Here is a 15,308-nt window from a genome sequence, read left to right on the forward strand (position 1 = left end):
GTACCACAGCATCCCTGTAGCTAAAGTGGCTGTTTAGTTGTATTTCTCAGAAGCCTATCTTCTTGACTGGTGTTAAAAACGTCTGTCTTAGCCCTGCTCATTGAGAACAATGAACCACTCAGACAATGTCCCACGCCATTTAGAAATGAATTTTTACTGCCGTACTGAGCCTATAACCTGATAATTAATATTTTCGGTACGCCAGTACAGCAGTAAAAATGTCAGTGCCCCGGGTGACAGAAAAATGTACTTCTTATATGCTTTTAAAACACTCAATGTGAAACTTAATCACATTGATTGGGAATCGATTGTAAAGGAGAGGGAATGATAGCTTTCCTTGTTTTGAAATCAACACATTAATGAATGGATTAATTCAATACCTGCCATTAAATACTTCTTATAGGCAATTATACGGGTACGATTATCGCCATTCAGTGATGGCTTTCAAGTGTCTTCCATTTGAGAACTAATATTTAAGGCGCCAAGCTGTGAACATATCGTTTTCCGGTTGTAAGGGAATTTGTTTAATTACTTCCAGAATTTTATATGAAACCCCCTCACCCTAACTAATCACAAACAGAAACTTTAGTGTTGACCATTTTATGTAAGCCTAGCCCTATACAAAATATATGGTGGTATTTATTTAACGTGGCTTAAAATCCAATATATGCTTTGATTGCACAACTGAGAAAAACAGCATTAAATGTGCATCAAACTAATAAATAAATCAAAAATAAATGTGTCGTACCTTCTGACAGCCTGCTGTACACCTGGCATGTATAAACCAAGGCATTTATATCAGGGGGAAATGTCAAATACCTAAGGATCACTGTACAGTCATTTAGGAAATCATATATCACAAAGGAGGTACATAACTCCTAAACTTTGGTCCCATAAGAGAGTTAAACAAATCTAAGTTAGTAGGGGGTTTCTATGAGTGAGTGATAAAATGTTACAGCTTTCTGCAACACAAATCCATGTCCTTTCCTTAAGTAGTGTCAATAGACTTTTCACTGCCCCCCTTATCATTGTAGAGTTCAACTTTTTTTTTCCCAAAGTTTCTAAACTTTGAAATATCTCTCTGAAGTGCAACGCTATAGACCACTCAACCTTGAGACATCCATTTTTTTCATAGAATGCTCTACTTTTAAAAAAAACTTAACTGCCACTGAATTATCACTGTTAGACGTTCCAGGCCACTCTTCTCTGCGTGCTGGACGCCAGCGGCTGTTTGGTTAGTGACTGAACAGCGCACCATAAATTGGACAGCTGTTGTCCTATTCTATTTTGACTTATAGCGTTGTCTAACGAAGACAAAGGAGATTTTTTAGGGGTGAACTGCTGTTTTTCAATACACAGCCTGACGAGATGCCCTAACACCTTCGGTTAATTATTTAACTTCTCACGAAGATGAGCATGTAGACAATGTTGATACCGACATGCTCATGTGTCATGTTTTATTGAGGAGAAATTTCATGAGTCCTGAATTTGTACAGGGTTGCAAACACTGGACGGGTTTGCTCATTTTGTGTTTGCATATACCGAATTCTGCAGCACACAATGTTACATTAATATTGTTTAATTGGAAATGAATTATAATTGAACAAAGCTTTTACCCAATGAGGTATGCCGCATGCATACTGATGTCAATAGCGTCGCTATGGAAAGGCTTTGCCAACGGTTTGACTTCATCACGGTTTAGCTTGAAAATCAAATGATTCAAAGTTCATTAAAAGTCTCCTTTAATACATGGTCTTTATGCTGAAATAGTCTACAGATTCAGCTGTACGGACATCAATCTTCTTGACAATGCCTCCTTTTAATTTTTAACAGATTCGTGTAGAATATATGGCAAGCTTGCAGGCAAGCAGACGGTGGGGGTAGTTTTGTTTTTGTGAAGCTGAGAAAAAAAAAAAAAAACTAAAAAACTCCCTACTGACTGACTGACAGGCCATTTATTCTCCCAAACACATTCCTCAAACAGTAACAGTACCGCTTTCAGAAGCTGGCCAAGGAGCTCGCATTAAGACGCGCTGCAGGGTGAGTGCTGAAACACCCAGTGCGTTTACATGAGAGCCATTTTTCAGAAAAAAAACTAAATGTACTCAGAAAACGACACTTTTTTGTGTTTTCACGACTTGAAGTAGATAATCCAGTTACACTTCCTATAAATTCAACGGTGTCTTTTTCGGAAAACGTAAAACACTTGCGCAGACGCAGTAGCGGCTAGGCATGGAAACAGGGCTCGGTTCAGTCTGCAGTAAGACTGAGGCATGAATGATAAAGTGTTTTATATGTAGCGAAGTTGCAACTCCTTATGCTGTATTCAACAGATTAGTATCATGTACATTTCTCTTGTTCCAATGCCCCGGCGTGTGCAAACGCTCCCTCCTTGCAACAGCTCATCCGCTTCTTCATATGAACTACTGTACCTTACACGCGGTACTGTACATTATCAGTGCGTTTTATCAGCTAGAATTAATTTGCTGCGCCAACAGTAGAGGCAATTTCTGCGTGAACAACTATAGTTTCTAATAATGGCGTTTTCTTTTGATTATTTCAATCAATAATATAACTCTATATAAATGGAACGGTGTAAACTGATCAGCGAGTGAAATCTGACATTCATTGATTTATTGATTTATTTATTTTTTGACAAATAAATAAAACTCCTAAATGAAAAGCATCCCTGGACTACATATCATTATATAATCCAAAATCATTAAGCGGGTCCCATAATGTGCCACCAGCCAACCTGCTTTTTATTAACACCTTTACACAAGACGCCGTTTAACTCGCCAAGCAAAACCGATACAAAATAGGGTTTATTTTCCTTTCTCGTCGTCCTTACCTTGTTTTGTTCTGAAAAGTGTGTTTACATGACATCAATTATATTAGTTTTCAGAATACTATTTGAATATTCTAGGTGCTGTTTTTCCGGAATTTTCGAAGTTTTCCGAAACATGTTCGGAAAACGGTGTTGACGTAAATTTTGAAATCGGAATTACTTTTCGGGAAACGATATATTCCAATATATATATATATATATATATATATATATATATATATATATATATATATATATATATATATATATATATATATATATATATATATATCGGAATTGTAATAATTAATAAATCTATATACATACGTATTATTAAAATAGTGAGTTGTCGGTTAATCTTGGTGCTATACATTAAACCATAGGATATATGCTCTGTCATAAACACGTTAGTCATATAGCTAACCCCAATAATATAAATCTAGTTTATGTATAATGTATTTATTTTCACATATTCATTCTTACTTACCCGATTAATTTCTTCGCTTTTTTAGTTGAATTTGTTGCAACTTTGCCAGCTTTTCCTGGCGCTTTGATATTTGGGATTTTGGTCTTCAGGCTAGTTTTGGCAACGCTCTCTTTCGGGGTGCCAGACAACTGTGTAGCCAAAGAAACGCTCTCTTGCCCGGGAAAAGCTTTGCCTACTTCCCGGCGATTCTGCTCCTCGGTTTCTCCTGTTATATGTTTCGCAGCTTTTAAATCCACACATTGGGACAGTGCAAAAATGAGCAGCAACGTGATCAAAACGTAAAAAGGTGATAGTCTGATTAACATGTTGTCTTGCGGTGAGTTTGTATCCCTAGTATTTTAGCGCATCAGATTCTATTGGAATTATGATCAATACCACTCTATTTTAACAGCTAATTTACAGTAAATACATTTTAATAAGTACAAAATAAAGAAATATATATATATAGGGTTTGGTACTTTAAAATTATCTCAAAATGAAGCTCTTTTCTGATCAGTGACTGGGTTTTAGGCTACAGTGTGAAGCCATCCTTCTCATGTTAAATGTTCTAAACCCTGATGTGGGATTAAGGTGGTCAAAGCATTTACAAAAAAAAAAAAAAAAAAATCCTATTTGAAGTTGCTTTATAGAAAGAAAAAAAGGGGGGTTTAAAGTTGGACTTAAAAACTTTTGGCCAATAAGACTCGGGCATGGAACCCTGGAGGTATCTCTGTTCAGCCAATAAGAGAAGGGAATGGGAGGGGCTGACGGAGGCAGGTGCAGCTATAAAGGGTTAACGCAGTAAGTCTGTTGAGTGTTGCTGAGGAGACGCGAATGTTTGTAGACGCACACTACTGAAAGTTACGTTTCAATTTTAATCTCCAATTGTATCCTATTTCATACAACCCTATAATACAAAACGGAGTTTCTAGCAAAGGCCTAAAACTGGCATATTTGTTTACCACAGTAATTTTGCAGTTTTCCTATAGTTGTGAAGTGGATTTCTAATAGTGTGGCATTGTTTTTTTTTATAACAGTGCTGCAGTTCTTACTGTAACTCTCTGGACTTTACAATGCTTATCTATTCACCATGCTTTCACTGTGCTTTATTACAATTCGCTAGGTTTTTAACTTCGTTAAAGTTGTAAAAGCAAATGTACTTTATAATAAAATAATAATATTATGATTTATAATACAGTGTTTATGATTTAAGATTGATTTTGCAAATACCGTTATTGACAAATTATTATTATTGTGTGCGTGTGTGTGTCTGACTCTTATTTTTTTGAGCACTTCACAATATTTAATAAAACCGAGATCTTCGTTTTGAATCTTGGACTCAGGCCCCAGCATTCCATACTGGTTACAATTACAGTGCTTAGAAAGCTCTGGATTAAGTTTTCTATTTTTAGAACTGGATTTAACTGGAATGTGTTTAATAAAGCATGGCTTTTCATTAATTGAATATCGGTATGCGTTCATCTCAACAGACCTAAGACAAGAGTAGGGTCTGCAGCTGGGAATCAACAGTATATATATATTTTGTATTTGGTGTAGCCTAGTGGTTAGGGCAGGGGACCCAGAACCTGGAGGTCCTGAAGGATCTGAAATCCAGCTGAGTCAACAGTCACACTCCTTGAACCCTGAAGTTTATTTCCCAGCTCTGTCCAATGTTTGTTTAATGCTGAGAATTCCTGCAGGGCTGAGCGTTGGTTAAAGAAAAGGGCTTGTAACCAGGAGGTCCCCGGTTCAAATCCCACCTCAGCCACGGACTCATTGTGTGACCCTGAGAAAGTCACTGAACCTCCTTGTGCTCCGTCTTTCGGGTGAGACGTAATTGTAAGTGACTTTGCAGCTGATGCATAGTTCACACACCCTAGTCTCTGTAAGTCGCCTTGGATAAAGGCGTCTGCTAAATAAACAAATAATAATAATAAACCCATGTGCTGTGTTTACACAAAGGAGTTTATAAAGTATGTCTTCTCAATCAAGAAAACACTGATTTCCTGCAACCCACGCATCTCAATCCTGAAAAATGTTTATTATTATTATTATTATTTTTATTATTATTATTATTATTATTATTATTATTATTTATAAAATATTTCCCAAAATTCTTAACATATTCTGTCACGAAATATAAAAAATAGCTGTGGAAAAAAGTTTCGGACACAAAATAAATATATTTTGCGTTGAAATAGTTTTTTTTTTCATTGCTTTATATGGGGGGGGGGGGGGGGTGTAATCCTCATATGAGGGCATCATGCATTTGCATCCCAGAAATATCACAGTGAACTAGTTTATTATTTTTCTAATTTAGATTCACTTTGATTACATAATGTTAAATAAAATATCTATTTTTTATAATTGCCTTAATCCTAAAATTCTAGGTGATGCAAAACTTTTTGCCCATAGCTGTATATTGGGATTTTCCAAAATATCTCTTTACTGTATTTCTGTATATTTATATGCATAGGTCAAATCACTATGTGAAAACACATGTAACAAGACTTCTGTTACAATAACAAGCACACCGGCAATGCCCAGCATTGTGGTCCTGCTAGTGCTGGCATTCAGAGGGTCTGGAGAGTGGCAAACAGGGTCCGTTTGTTGTTGAAAAGATCCCTCTAGTGGTTTTTGATTGAATTACCATGTCGACAGCGCAACGCTCAGCATAAACAGTGGAGAGATTATTACCGTATATGAGCAGATACTAAATAAAAATGATTGTTTAATCACAGCAAATACTGTTTTAACCTGAACCATTAACAATGTCATTACAGGCTGCAATAGTCCGACTGGGTGGTTGTGTGGTTAACTCTAAACACTTTGGGGGAAAAACGTATGCATTATAAAATAGACAGCAAACTTAACGATTCCTCAAATGGGTAGCTTGACTGGGGTGACTGCAAGGTCCCAGTTCTAACTAGGTACCACGTGTGGCTGATTGATGGAGAATCTGCTCATTCAATTGAGTGAGGCTGATTAGCTTGTTAGACACGTTCTGTGGAGGGGTTGCTAGGCAACAGCAAGTAAAACTTTGTGAAAGGTCAAGTCTCACAATTTTCTCTGGTAGACATTCTAATAAACTAAAGGAACAAATGGGATGAGCTATATATATATATATATATATATATATATATATATATATATATATATATATATATATATATATAATGTGTCGATTTAAAATAATAATAATAGGAATATTAAAAAAAAAAAACACACACACATCATGACAGTCGCGTTCCTTCCGTTTTAAATGTTTGACTTTCATTAGCCAGCAGGTGGCGACCACAAGCTATAAATCGGGCTAAAGCAGCCTGCAGCTTCTTTTCTGTGAAGTGGCAATGCCTTTAACCCCTGAAGGTACACAAGGAAGTGAGCGCTTGTTGTTCAGTCGGTTTCTTCTTAAAATACATTTGAAAGCGACTCGAGTATCAAGAGGAGGAAACTGACCATTTGGATGACAACCTGTCAGTACATTTGAAACCCTGTTTGAAAAATATTTGAAACGCATCTGCAAAAATCAGACAGTTAGGAGCAATGCTGAGATTCCTATTGTCCTATGTAGGATTGTACAGTAGTGTTTTGTACATGACTTACCATAAAGCTACAAATCCTCTATTGATCATAATAAGAAATCTATACTGTTTCCTATTAGGGTTACTATTAAGTTTTCAGTTAATCAATTACTTTGTATATATATATATATGTGTGTGTTTCTTTCAGAACTGCACATGTGAAACCTACATCCTGTAGAAAATGGAGACAGATGATAGTTGTATTCACTATAATCTCCTTTAACAAAGCCTGCAATGAAACGATATCAAACCTTCCTATCTACTGGCCTAGATGCCTTTGTTTCTGTGCTCTTTGTGTTGGCTGAACCTCTGCAGCTGTGTGGTGTTTCGAAAGGATCTGTTGCTGAGCTCCGTGAGCCTTGACCCCAGGTCAATGCAGAGTTTTGCAGATATTGAACCCCTGCACCCACTTATGTGATTACCCCCATCCTCCACATTGACGCTCAAAGAGAGATGAGGGAGCAGCCGGCTCAGCTGAGAGGCTCTGGACTGGGTGCAACACGCAGCCAGGTCCGGCTGTATAATTAGGGCTCTGCCTTGCCTGATGCAAGCAGGGAAAGAAATATCAGATTTTTATTAATGCCAGCACTCTTACGCAGATTTAAGCCTCAATTGATAATTCACTGATCAATGTATTGCTCTGTTGCCCTATTTGAAGCCTCATGTACAGATGATATTACAGCACGTGCATGTTTTCAATTGTATTTGAAAGCTTTTGTGAAGACTGTCTCTTTTTGCTTATTGCTTTTTATTAATACAGCTTTCCCAGTGTGTCGGTTATTGATTATTGCCTGTCCCATATTTGATTAAGAAATAGGTCTCTTATTGCATATCTAAATAAATTATTTTACAGACTAGAAATGTGGAAGCAGTCAATGGCAGAAAACAGCCACAAACAGCCTTCCATTTAGCAATATCATTCTATATATATATATATATATATATATATATATAAACAAGCTTACATCATCCCCCCTGGAGGTCACAACTGCCCGTGTGTGTGTTTACTGGTTGCTGTGATCTTGAGTGGGATGAAAATCAAAGTATCTTCCAGAAACCCTAAAACTATATTCATTTATACTATATAGCTGATAAGACTATCTGACGCAAAGCAATTCCAGATGGAAAACAAACAAAAAAAATCAACAGCAAAGCAAAAAACCATTACACTGATATAAAAAAGCTTTAATAAAAAACTTTAAGCAATAGTCCAGAGAGGACAGTTCTTTGTAAAACAGGGGAACTGTAAAGTGCTGCACCAGTGAAAGTCACTATTGATTTGAAGTCCTTGGTCCCAGCACTGGGATTTGATGCAGTAACTTTTAAAAAGTAGTGACCTCCTGCCTGTACTGTGAGCTGTTCCCGTGGAATCTGAAGACAATTAGTTCCTAAGCCGATGTGTGATACCCCTGGGATTAAAGATAGCTGAGTGAGGAATCCTGTTGCTTGGATAATAAAGAAACACTCTTTAGGGATTTGAGGGATTCATTGACTAGCATTTCTCCCTCTCTCCAGTCAGGCTTGCTAGTTTGTCCATCACTATGGGTTTGTCTAATTATACTGGATTTGTGCACTACTGCAGCACTGTTATATTGTGGTAATAATGCTCTGAGCTTCACTGCTGGTCTCAAGGTAACATTTTTGCATCCTGCTCAACCCTTCAGAACTCTGTAAAAAAAAAATTTTAAAAAGTGCTTCCTACATTCTCTCTAAACTTACTTCTACTCTCTGTGCTAAATCTGAAGTAGGTCTTGGGTTAACTTTATCTATAATATTATCCATCATTCTTTAGAGTTCAATCAAGTTCCCTTATAAAAGTTTACAATTATAAAAGCATAGCAAAGTGGAATAAAGCAAAGCGAAGGCATGGTAAAGCATAGGGAAGCATTGTAAAGCACAGAGAGGTCTGGTAAAGCATAGGGAAGCATTGTAAAGCACAGAGAGGTATGGTAAAGCATAGGGAAGCATTGTAAAGCACAGAGAGGTGTGGTAAAGCATAGGGAAGCATTGTAAAGCACAGAGGGGTCTGGTAAAGCATAGGGAAGCATTGTAAAGCACAGAGATGTATGGTGAAGCATAGGGAAGCATTGTAAAGCACAGAGAGGTCTGGTAAAGCATAGGGAAGCATTGTAAAGCACAGAGATGTATGGTGAAGCATAGGGAAGCATTGTAAAGCACAGAGAGGTCTGGTAAAGCATAGGGAAGCATTGTAAAGCACAGAGCGGTGTGGTAAAGCATAGGGAAGCATTGTAAAGCACAGAGAGGTGTGGTAAAGCATAGGGAAGCATTGTAAAGCACAGAGAGGTCTGGTAAAGCATAGGGAAGCATTGTAAAGCACAGAGAGGTCTGGTAAAGCATAGGGAAGCATTGTAAAGCACAGAGAGGTATGGTAAAGCATAGGGAAGCATTGTAAAGCACAGAGAGGTATGGTAAAGCATAGGGAAGCATTGTAAAGCACAGAGAGGTATGGTGAAGCATAGGGAAGCATTGTAAAGCACAGAGAGGTCTGGTAAAGCATAGGGAAGCATTGTAAAGCACAGAGAGGTGTGGTAAAGCATAGGGAAGCATTGTAAAGCACAGAGAGGTCTGGTAAAGCATAGGGAAGCATTGTAAAGCACAGAGAGGTCTGGTAAAGCATAGGGAAGCATTGTAAAGCACAGAGAGGTCTGGTAAAGCATAGGGAAGCATTGTAAAGCACAGAGAGGTGTGGTAAAGCGTAGGGAAGCATTGTAAAGCACAGAGAGGTCTGGTAAAGCATAGGGAAGAATTGTAAAGCACAGAGAGGTCTGGTAAAGCATAGGGAAGCATTGTAAAGCACAGAGAGATCTGGTAAAGCATAGGGAAGCATTGTAAAGCACAGAGAGGTCTGGTAAAGCATAGGGAAGCATTGTAAAGCACAGAGAGGTCTGGTAAAGCATAGGGAAGCATTGTAAAGCACAGAGAGGTCTGGTAAAGCATAGGGAAGCATTGTAAAGCACAGAGAGGTCTGGTAAAGCATAGGGAAGCATTGTAAAGCACAGAGAGGTCTGGTGAAGCATATAAAACAAAACATGGTCAATTATAGTAAATGCATAGAAAAGCATGGGGAAAATGCAAAATTACCATGCAAAAATACAGTGGCAAACTTTTATAAGGGTTATTATTATTGTTGTTAATATTTTTAGTAGTAAAAGCAATAGTATCAGTAGTAATATTAAGATGCACGTATGGTGGTATTATTATTAGTAGTACAATTATGAATAACACTAATTGTATTATTATTATTATTATTACTATTATTATTATCATTCATTCATTCATTCACAATTACAGAAAGCATGTCAATAACGTCTGTTTTGACCTTACTCAATGGAATAAGTCCAGCCTTCTCAGCGCAGTATAGTGGAAATGTGCAGTTTGTCTCAGGCATGGTGCAGTGTGTGTTGACTGCTCAGCCTGAGCTGAAGTGAGAAAACGGGCTCCTCTGGTTCTGTGCGGTTCACCTGGTCTGGAAGTGGTTTTCATGCCAACGGCACAGACAGATGGCCCAGATAACGCCTGTGGACTGATAGAGGCAGCAGATGATTGAAGTGTGCAGTCAGCAGCCCGTGTGTAGCTCCAGGCTTCTCCTAGAATGCACTGCACTGTGCTGCACATGCGAATCGCACAGGCACATGAGGGATATACAGTCTCTATTGCAATCGCCTATGACAAGATCCAGAACTACAGTAACTAATCAAGCCCTGGCGCATCCCAATGGGCAAGTTAATGCTTTTAAACAAGGGGCCACAATTTGTATTAAAACATACAGAAAAGGGTACTAGCACACTGTGTATTAATTTATTAGAAACTGTTAAGAAATAAAATACTAGACAGCATTCTTTCAGGTTTTTTTTATTTAATTAATTGGATCAAGCTCTTGACAAGCTAGGTTCATTGGTGCTGATCAGGCGAGAGGGGTATTGCTGCAGAACGAAGGCTCCCACGGGGTAGCTCCCACAGGGTAGTGCTGCGTGTGACACTGTGGGAGCCTTCGTTCTGCAGCGATATACTCTAGGATCAGGCTGATTTACCATTCCAAATGAAGCAAGTGTGGATCGCTGTTCTCCTCCACAGAGTCTAAGAAAAGCAGCGATCATCACAAACCCAAGCAGCTGTTTCTAACGTACTTCCACTCTGAATGCTAAATTAGCACGATCGACACCAGTGACACTCAACTGATTATCAGCACCTGATTTCTGTGGTGAGCTCAGTCTGAATTGGTGTGTGCAACACTAATTCAATTAACCCTTTGCATCCTCTACATTTTGCATTATATTGAATTCCTTACCTGTACTATCCTGTGTGCATGATTCTCAGTTCTTTCTGCTTAGATCATTATGCGCCATGCTTAATTCCAACCAACTTCTGAAAAGACTCCCCAAGGCTGATGGCAAAAGGAAGGATTGCATCGCATTGTATATGCTTACATCCCCTCATTTCCTACAATCAGCTTTGTATATTCACAAGCAATATTTGCTAGAATAGTATGCATGACACCTAATGATCTAGGCGGAAACAACACAAGAGAACCATACACAACGCACTTTTAATTTATGTCCAATAGCAAAACTGAAAGTAGTGGCATCTATCTGACAGCCAAGTTAATCTGTTAAACACCGTCTTTGTGCTTTTGTTTGCTTCCCCAGATTCCAGCTGCCATGCAAACGAAAAGTCTCAAATATGCAAATCAAATCCAAACTAATTCCAAACTAATGGCATTTTGTTTAAAGCTGCAGTCTCCATCGTTTAAGGCAGGTTGGGTTCAATTCTTGTTTTTCAATTCCAGTTCCATTTCCGATTCCTTTTTAAAATCAATTCCCAATTCCAGTTCCAATTCTTTCAAACAATTGGAATTGATATTTCAGCGACGTGATAATTGTTGTGATTGTTCAGCTGCATTCATTTGAAGACAATTGATTTGACTAGTAGGGACTTCAATGTTAAGTAATTTGCTGCCACTGTGAGAAGCTCATTTTAACAGAATTGCTCATTTTGATCAATGATGTGTTAGAATTGATTAAAAGGGAATGGAACTGAAAAACACGAATTGACCCCAATCCTAGTTTACAGTGCATTAGAAACCGCATCATTCCCATTCACCAATCAGAACGCTCCAATATTTTAGCTAACTATTCCAAAAATTAAAATCCATTCCCAACCCTATCCAACAGCTGAATTTCTGAAGGAGGCTGCTTAAGAAATGACCACTAGTGACGTGCAGCTGTAACATCTGTCCCCTGTGACATATTCGACTGAGATTTAGCATTTGTTGCTGGGGGTTGGGGGTTGGGGGTTGGGGGTTGGGGGTTGGGGGTTGGGGGGGGGGGGGGGGCAGAGATAACCGTTGCACACCTCCAGTGGTCAAATAACATTAGAAAGTTATTGCTAGACAGGATGAATGCAGACACTGACATCTCTCGCACAGAGAGCTGCGGGATGTGAAATGGGTGTATTGTAAAGGGAAATTACATGAGAGCAGATGGCTTGTTGACCTGACCCAGCAGTGCTCTGAATTTCTAAATAGACTTGTGCAGTGTGTGTTTTAATGTTGGCAATAAAACAGCAGCAAACCGAATTGCAGTGTTCTCTCAGGTTGCCTTTAAAAGCTTCTTAGATTAACGAGCCCCCCTTTAATTAAGAAAAATTGATTTCTACGTTTTTTATTTGTGCGTGTAGATATCTGTACTTTATTCGGTTTATATAGCTCTGCTCTCCTGAATGTTGTGATTTTTTTATAGCAGCGCTTGTCTTGGAGAAAACTGCATTTTGCTTGAAGGGAGATCAGAATCAATGCCTTGTGCGTGTGGGTGGAATGTACACTAAGCCTTTGTGCAAGTGTGTGACAATGTGTGTGTGAGATTTAGTCAATTGTTGTAGTTTTTACGACTAGATGGCACTGTCTTCTGTAGCGACACATTGACTGCTGTAACCTAGGTTACTGTACATCCGCCATTAAATTTGTATAAGCCACCTTCAGTAAAATGTCCCCATAGTTTTCCCCTTAAACTTAAAACGAAACAAAACTGAATTAGAAGCTACTTTACCCTTATAAAAGTTGACTACAGTATTTTTGCACTGTACTTTTGCACCGTACTGGGGTATTTTACAATGCTTACCAATGCTTTAACTGTGTTTTATCACGCCTTAACAATGGCAAGCTTTTATAACGGGTAGTTCACTGTATCTGAACAGCACACGGGTCTCCTTGCTTCAGAGTCCCATTCTTCACATTGCTTTTCCCCTGCGTTGATCTGTAGACTACAGTGGCTGCAGGAGGTGTTTGCAGCTAATTTTAAGTTAATGCTTTTATATTTAACGTTTGAACTGGTGGATGCTGGCTGGACGCAATCTGTCTGTATCACAGCCACTTAAGCATGCATACACACCAAGGTTAAGATCAATTTTCTCTGCACTAGTGCATGTATAAATCACTGCCCCACCTTGTGGTTTGCTTGTTTAAATTGAATATAAATGCCACGCCATAGATTACATGTTGCTGTTGCTTCCTGGAACTATACAGTAACAGCAATCGGACTCTGTGACCTACAAAACAGGAAGGGATCACAAAATGAATTGAAACCATTAAAGAACCAAAGCAGTTTGAGTTTATAAAAAGAAAACTGGCGTTTGCGTTGTCTGTTCCATCACGACATTCAATATAATTTTCCACTGGCACTGCGCATGGTGTATTATCGAATGATAATCAGCTTATCACATCTACAAGTTAAAATGGAAACGCTTTTTTTGGGGGCATATTATCTGCAATATCTAGAATCGAGTACGTCTTGGGCTTACGTAGTCAAGCGAGGAGATGATAAAACCTTATTGAGAGATCTGTGTGTAATAAACCAATTTCTTAAAGCTCTCTTGGTGTCTTCATTACTGGCTTTGCTGTTAGTGCAGAATTTTTTTTACATGCTTTGGGGCTGTGCAAGCCCCCTCATTCGCCCACACACAGATGATTCCAGCAGCAACACCTCCCATACTTGCATGCTTTCTTTGAATCAGCATTATTAGGAAAGTCTTTATTTTTTTTGGGGGGGGGGGGGGGGGGGGAGCATGGAGCTCTGATGTGCAAAATGAAAAGAAAAGACTCATCGGATGGCTAACAAACTTAAAGTGGAAGAATAAAACAGCTGAAATTGATTGATCAAATTTGCACCCCCCTCTTCATTGCATTTTCACTCCCCTCGGGTAGACAATCAGTGGGAGGTTGGGGGGTTGGAGGGGGGGTGTCAGGATTGAGGTATGCTCACTCAATTGCCATTGTGCCACACTTTCCCTTTACTTTACAGTCACAGCAAGCACCAAACAAACAAGCATTAAAAAAACCACTTAAATGGTTTCTATCCGTTACGGGAATAGGGATTTGAATACAACATGTGTTGGCCTTTACACAAGGATTAGACACTTAAAAAAAATGCTTCAAAATCAGAGAATCCCAGGCTGAAATAAATCCCTGATCCGTCAATTTCACACCCGGTTTTGGAGAGAAAACCTTCTCAAGGGGGACAAATTTGAGAATAAGTCAAACTGCTTCAATTATGAATGGGAAAAGAAAACCGTAAAAATCCCAGCAGAGAATAAAAGACATCCAATAATGTTACCAAGCTGTTTTGGCTCATGCGCTGCTCCAGGGAAAGATATATAAAGCTGAAGGTATTAGTTCAATCCCCCCTGGCTTTCAATCTCACAGTCAGTGTGCAGAAGACGAGGAGAGAGAGAGAGAGAGTAATAAAACAGAAATACAGCGTGCTTTGTTTGCAAAGAAAATGTCCTTTATGTATGACCGTCATGTTAGGACTCCAACCCGAAATACGCCCCCCATCTAGATCGGGTTGACCCCATCAGGTTGGGGTTAAAAAACATTTTCAGAACCCCTAAATCTTTTCATGTTCGGGGGTGGGGTTGTCTTGCGAATGACCCCGAACCCGAGCTGAAGAAAATCATCCGAAGACACACCCAAAATATTTCGGGGTTCTAAACATTTGAAACGAGGTTGTGATTGGCTGTCGGCTGGACCTTCGCTAAATGAGGTTGTGAGTGAGAGTTACAGCCTTGGAAAGAATTCTGTAGCAACAACCGTTCAGCAGAGCAAATGACGCATTGCTGGCACTGGCTTTTATGAAAGGAGCTGCAGTGCAATAGGCCAGCATTGCTTCCCTTTAAAATGGTGCATAAAGAACAGTTTGTGTGCATCGGTGATCAGTGAGCTGCTGTAATACAAGTTGAAACATTTAAATACGTACTAGCATTACAGAATGCACAGAACATATTTGGCTTTATATTAGGCTTTTAATATCCTTGTAGCAGTTACAGAATTTTACCACCTGGTGGCACTGTGCGCTAAGGGAGTGCTCTACTATGGAGACGCTGTCATTTCTTGTGGTATCCCTGCGCAGGAAAGAAA

At 38.9% G+C, this 15,308-nt stretch overlaps 1 protein-coding gene across 1 annotated transcript in view; it reads right to left on the reverse strand.

Annotated features, from left to right (window-relative positions):
• Nucleotides 1-3,903, reverse strand: part of LOC117398090 (latent-transforming growth factor beta-binding protein 4) — a 73,028-nt gene extending 69,125 nt beyond the window's left edge. The window contains exon 1 of the mRNA XM_034911407.2: nt 3,315-3,903. Coding sequence (XP_034767298.2) covers nt 3,315-3,619 — 305 coding nt within the window. The 5' untranslated portion in view covers nt 3,620-3,903. The remainder of the gene's footprint in view (nt 1-3,314) is intronic.
• Nucleotides 3,904-15,308: the final 11,405 nt, after the last annotated feature.

The sequence above is a fragment of the Acipenser ruthenus genome, chromosome 30, assembly GCF_902713425.1.
Source record: "Acipenser ruthenus chromosome 30, fAciRut3.2 maternal haplotype, whole genome shotgun sequence".
In the NCBI taxonomy this organism is placed as follows: domain Eukaryota; kingdom Metazoa; phylum Chordata; class Actinopteri; order Acipenseriformes; family Acipenseridae; genus Acipenser; species Acipenser ruthenus.